The 6,410-nt window shown below is 37.5% G+C and overlaps 1 protein-coding gene across 1 annotated transcript in view; it reads right to left on the bottom strand.

The window, feature by feature from the left end:
• Positions 1–6,410, bottom strand: part of Ckap5 (cytoskeleton associated protein 5) — a 124,737-nt gene that overhangs the window by 67,337 nt on the left and 50,990 nt on the right. The window contains exons 6-8 of the mRNA XM_023710577.1: positions 6,148–6,280; positions 3,836–3,936; positions 1,308–1,460 (exon numbers count right to left, since the gene is read on the bottom strand). Coding sequence (XP_023566345.1) covers positions 1,308–1,460; positions 3,836–3,936; positions 6,148–6,280 — 387 coding nt within the window. The remainder of the gene's footprint in view (positions 1–1,307; positions 1,461–3,835; positions 3,937–6,147; positions 6,281–6,410) is intronic.

Below are 6,410 nucleotides of genomic sequence, written 5' to 3'. Positions count from 1 at the left end.
TAATGAATAGAATGATTTGTTCTAATGGTGTTTGTAAGTAGGATATCAAGTCCGCATCTGTACAGCAATTAACCACTAAGAAGAATGTATGCAATGTGTTAATTATTGAAACTGTCCTACCGATTTGATTTGAAACTGTCTCATTGCTATTTGTTTATCAATAAAACTATGGCAAAAAAATAAATAAAAAATAAAAAAATAAAATTATGGCAAAAATAAATAAACATAATGTGGTAGGTAAAAAAAAAAAAAAGAATAAAAAGCTATTTCTTAGTGTCTTCTCCCTCTCATGTTTTCTTCCAGATCTCAGGTAGCTAACCCCTTTTCCCTCAGAGAAATTACCTCTTAATTAACCTTATATGAGACTGTAGCTCAAGCACCTGCATGACAAGCACAAGGTCCTGAGTTCAATCCTCAGTACCAAAAAAAAAAAAAAAAAAAGATCTGACAAATCATATCTTTTCCCTCAAGTCCCAATCAGAGGAAAGCATAAGAAAGCCAACTTCTATGGTGTTAGGAAATAGAAGTGACCTTCCATTAGTCACGGATCTGTACTGGTGCTAACATTTATTTATAGCCCCAAGTCAGTGCAATGGCACCTTCCTGCTCATTCATAGACAAGTACAGAGCCATGAAAACCTATGTGTACAGTGTGCATGTCCCAGCTCGGCCAGGACAAGATGATGTTCTGCCTTCCTTTTTGAGCTCTCACACTAAAAACAAGTGTCATTTTTAGGGTCTATTTAGTGCCACATTTGTTGCATTTCTGTAGATGCAATGCCCCACATGTACTCAAGTACTGCTGGAGTGCTGTACAGTCTTTCTAAGTGTAAAAGATCACAAGTGCCTCATAAAAGAAATACATATCCTCAGTAAGCTTCATTCAGGCCTGAGGTATAGAGCTGTTGGCCTTGAGTACAATGTTAATCAACGATGTCTATTAAATAAAATGTCTTCATACAGAATTCTTGATATATTATTTCTTAGAATTTAAAAATTACTATTAGAACCCGGAGATAGCTCAGCACCTACCTGGCAAGCACAGGTTCTAACTTTAATCCCTGGTACCAAAAATAAATAAAATAAAATAAAGCAGCCATATTATTAGAGCCAGTGAGACAGCTCAGTTGTCTAAAGTACCTGCTTAGGCAAGTGCAGGGACTGTGGTTAAACCCCTAGCACCACGTGATGCACCAGCCCCACCCTGAGGATGGGCTGAGCTAGCCACAAAAAATAAAATAAAATAAAATAAAATTAAATTACTATTTTATTTAGTTTGGAAAGATTTCTTTTCATTCTTTCTTAACACTTTGACTTTTATGTGCTATTTTACCGCTTCTACAAACCTTCTTTAAAGCTTTTACTAAATCCGCATAATCTCCTGCTTCCAGTTTGGGATTTTTCACAAGTACTTCTACAGCCTCCAGAGCTTCTTTTCTCTCTTGCCATTTTTTTGCCTCCTGCAAGACACCATACGAGCACTTATACAACAGAAAATAAGAGAGCTAAATAGTATTTCCCATACTCTACTAACTCAAAGACATTTTTTGTTTGTTCATTTCTAAGATAAGGTCTCACTATGCACTTTGTTTTTTTGTTTTTGTTTTTGTTTTTTCTTTTGGCGGAACTGGGGATTGAACTCAGGCCCTTGCGCTTGCCAGGGAAGCACTTATTCCACTGAGCCATCTCCCTGGCCCCCCTTTTTTTTAATTTTTTTATTTTATTTTACTTTTTTTTTAAGTTACAGGCAATGTGAGTTTTTTTCTTTTTTTTTTTTTTTTTTTTTTTTTTTGCAGAACCGGGGATTGAACTCAGACCCTTGCACTTGCCAGGGAAGCGCTTATTTCACTGAGCCATCGCCCCAGCCCCTCACTATGCACTTTAGGGTGGCCTTGAACTTGCAAAACTCCTGCCTCAATCTCCTAAGTGCAATATATATTTGTTTTTTAAAATAACTAGAAAATTTTTCTGTAAAGATATATAGCCAATAAAGCTATTTTGTTCATATATAAGTTTTGTTCACACATAAAACATATTTTCACAAGATTTCATAGCCCTAACATTGTGATGGCAAACCTATGGCACAAGTGTCACAGTGGGCCACTGGTTTTTTTTTGTTTTTTTTTTCTTTTTGTGGTACCAGGGATTGAACTTGGGACCTTGCCCTTGCCAGGCAGGCTGGCTTAAGGTCGATAGTTTAAAACAGTGTATCTGCTACAGAGAGAATGGCAGATACAAGAGAGTGAGGACAATAAGATATATGGCAAGAAGGAAAGTGGTGGCTTCCAATGCCACACATGGTTTTTTAGTGGTCATAAGATGACTTAAGACATCATCTTAATACCCATGGAAATGTACTTGGAACATTGCAAGTTCAAGGTCAGCCTGGGCTACATAATGAGTACAAGGCTAATATGAACCACATAGCCTGACCCTTCACTTATCTATGTTGTAACGTTCTTACACCTCTCTTCTAGTTCCTCATAAATTGTGAAAAGTCGTCATTCTCCTGTGCTACAGAACGCTAATTCCTGTTCCTCCTGTGAATTTATTTTGGTACCTATTTGAGTCCCCTCTCTCTTATTAGCTGATAATGGTCACTGTCCTACTTGCTACTTCTACAAAATAAACTTAAGCTTCAAAGCAAGCAAGCAAACAAACTACACAATGAGACCCTGTCTCAAAAAATGAGAAAAGACCTATGGAAGTCATGGTGAGCTTTAATCAGGTTTAATAGGGGAAGATTTGCATTTTTCAAAAATGATACCTCTGATTACATTGTGGAATATAATCAGAAGACGACAAAAGTGGGCTGGGGAGACAGCTCAGAGGTCTAAGCACCTGACTGACAAGCGCAAAGATCTCACTTTGAGCCCTAGTACCACATGCTGAGTAGACCCCAGGTTCTCAGGTACACTGTGCCAGCCACTGAAACTGGGTGTGATGGTGCACACCTGTAATCCCAGTGCTGGAGAGGCTGAGACAGGAGGCTCACTACGAGTCCAAGCTGTGTAGTGAGACCCTGTACCAAATACATAAATAAATAGGATTTAAAAAATAAAAAGATTCTTTTAAAAAAGATAACAAGAGCTCATGGTGGAGATTAGGATAAGACTATGGGATGGTTCTGTGTCCTTGGGGTCACTTAACAATGTCTGGAAACATTTTTGATAGTCATGGTTTAGTCATGATTGAATATTATTGGTCCTACTGGGAAAAGCAACAAATGGTGCCCAATATCCTACAATATACACGTGACCTCACTAAAATCGTTTCCTGAAAAAAATATCAGGAACCAAAGTCAAAAAATCTGGACTGAAAGAGTAGCAGCCCAGGGTTGGGGAGATAGCTTGGCAGCATAAGTGCCGGGTCAGCAAGTACAAGGTCCTGAGTTCAATTCCCAGTACCTCATGCCATGCCAGCTCTGGATCCATAGGTGTGCTGTGCTGGCCTCGGAACTGGATGTGATGGTGCACACCTGTAATGCCAGCACTAGGGAGACCAACAGGAGGATCACTACAAATTTGAGCTGTATAGCGAGACCTTATATTTAAAAAACAATAACAACAACAAAAACAGCAGCCAGGATGGGAAAGAGGAAATAAATTTGAGAGATATTCTGAAGTAAAACCAAAAAGTAACTGAAAAAAATGTGAGGATAATGCTCTAATTTTTGGCAAGACATGTAAAAAAGGTAACATTTATATATAAAAAGTAGGAGCAAAGAAAAGGAAGCCACTCATACACTCTGCTAGAGAGATATAGATGGAGGTGGTACACTAGGCAAGTAATCATTTAAAACAAAATAAATGAAAGAAGTTTAGCCATTACTCACAATTTTGTCATAAAAATCTTTGGGAAGTTTGGAAAGGATCTCTACTGCTTCCAAAAGTTCATAAGCATCTATTTGTGGCACCTCATCACCATCGTCACCACCTTGAAGGAGAAAAAAAAAAAACCTTTAAAATGTATAGAAGATTTCTACTTATTAAACAGCTACAAGTCAAGAGTGAAAAGGAAATCCATGAATTAAGAAAAAAAACTTAGACAATTGTCCCTCAAACAAAGGACTTCTATCTAGAGCATATAAAGAATTTTAAAAAATCAAACCTGCCAGGTGTGGTGGTACATGCCTATAATCCCAGCATTCAGAAGGCTGAGGCAGGAGGATTGTCCCAAATTCAAGACCAGCCTGGGCTACAAAGAGAGCTTGAGGCCAGCCTGAACAGCATAGTGAGACCCTGTCTCAAAAAAAAAAAAAAAAAAAAAAAAAAAAAAGAATCAGATGCCCAAAATTCAAAGACCCAATCCAAATATGGACATCTGAGATGAATATAACACTCCTCAGAAAAAGAAATACAAATGGCAAATACATGAAAAAATGTTCAACATCATTGGTCATTCAAGAGATACAAATTAAAACAACACTGAGATTCCATCTCACCCCAGAAACAATGTCTATCATCAAAAGATCAGTAACACATGCTGGCAGGCTGTGGGAAAAAAGAAACCCTTTTCCACTGTTGGTGGCAGTATAGACTAGTGCAACCACAGCAGAAATCAGTGTGGAGAGTCCTCAAAAAACAAGGACTAGAGGTCCCATTTGATCCAGCCATTCCCTTTCTGGGCATTTTTCCAGAAGAAATGAAAGCATCATACCATAGCAATATATGTGCATCCATGTTTATAGCAGCACAATTTGTCATATCTAAATCTTGGAAACAACCCAAGTGCCCATCCATCAACCAAAGAATGGGTAAAAAAAAGATGTAGTATTCTTATACAATGGAAATTACTGAGCTATAAAGATAGGTAAATGGATGCAACTAGAGACCATACTCTAGTGAAATAAATCATAAGATTTTACCCCTACCTGCAGATCTACACAGGAAATTTGCAATCCAACCTAAAACTGGGATGTATACTCTGAGTTTAAGTCCCTTATATGAAAAGACATAAAAACCTATGTAAATTAAACTATTTCTAGCTGTTCATATGATTAAGTGATATGAAGCAAGAACTCATCTTGAAGAACTAGCTATTGTGATTATCAATCAACAGTTTCTTGCTCCTTGCCAATAGTATTGCTTTTCTGTGGAATTTACTTTTCTTCTGCCAAATTCCCCCATGCAACTACAGTCTATACTCATAAGTGAAATAAATCAGACTTGCATGTACAGCTTTTTTTTTTTTTTTCTGAAAATCAACAATCAAACTCAGGACCCTGTGCTTGCCAGGCAGGTACTTATACTGCTGAGCTATCTCCTTGGCCCTTAGTCTCATATGTGTAAATGTTGTATTGTTCAGTGTAAGAAACTGAAAGAGTGGGCCAGGAAGATAGCTCAGTAGAATAAGCACTTGCCTGGCAAGGGCAAGGCCCTGAGTTCAGTCTTCAGTACTGCCAAAAAAAAAAAAAAAAGAAAGAGAAACTGAAAGAGTAAGTAAAATCCAAAAGATGCAATAGAAATTGCTCAAAAAGAAAAAACTAGGATGGAGGAAAGGAAAAAAGAAGGAAAGATTTATATACACACAAGATAGTTAAAAGAATTACTAATTTCTATTAGTTTATTGAGAATAACAGTTATTGCTTATATTGTTTGATCAACTTTACATGCCTATATCTGATAATCTGAGCAACTACTTTGAAGATAACAATATGCCATATAACAACCACGGTTTTTTTCCTATTTTGGTTTAGAATTCTGTATTTTTTAAAATTGATTTTTAAAATTCTCTTTAAAATGAAATAAAGAAAGAAAAGAGAAAGGGAGGGAGGGGTCAGCCAAATAGCTCATGGATTAAAGCACCTGCTTAGGCAAAGTGCTACAGCTGGCCTGGCATTCAATCCTGGTGTGCTGTGCCAGCCCAGCCCCTGGGGCGTGGCAATTCAGACTGGGCATGAAGGCACACGCCTGTAATCCTAGCACTTGGGAGGCTGAACACAGGCGGATTACTACAAATCTGATCTACATAGTAAGACCCTGTACTAAAATACAGGGAGAGAGAGAGACAGACAGACAGAAATCCTAACACAGGAGGGACAGAATTATTAGTATCAAATCCAACTTCAAAATATGCTTACTAAAACATACCCTTGGGGCAGTATCTTGTTAATTTTTAAGAACCCTGAGCTTAACACTGGCTTACCCCCTTCAGCATCACCACCAGCAGATTGTTGCTGTTCTAATTTAGCTTCTAGCTCTTGCTGGGAACGCAGAAATCGAGTTGGTTTAGGAGCACCCGTTGGTAGTTTGACCCATTCTTCTTCTAATTCTTTTAACTGCAAATATGCAATATTTTAAAAACTTATCTATATTTCACCATTACAAAAACACGTTTTATATTTACTGATATATTGGGATATAATATCTTTTGTATGCAACACTAATAGGCAAATAAGATAAATAAAT

Source organism: Octodon degus, unplaced genomic scaffold (assembly GCF_000260255.1).
Source record: "Octodon degus isolate 3935 unplaced genomic scaffold, OctDeg1.0 scaffold00018, whole genome shotgun sequence".
NCBI classification, from domain to species: domain Eukaryota; kingdom Metazoa; phylum Chordata; class Mammalia; order Rodentia; family Octodontidae; genus Octodon; species Octodon degus.
The sequence above is the reverse complement of the archived record's forward strand: the minus strand, read 5'-3'. Positions and strand labels throughout refer to the sequence as shown.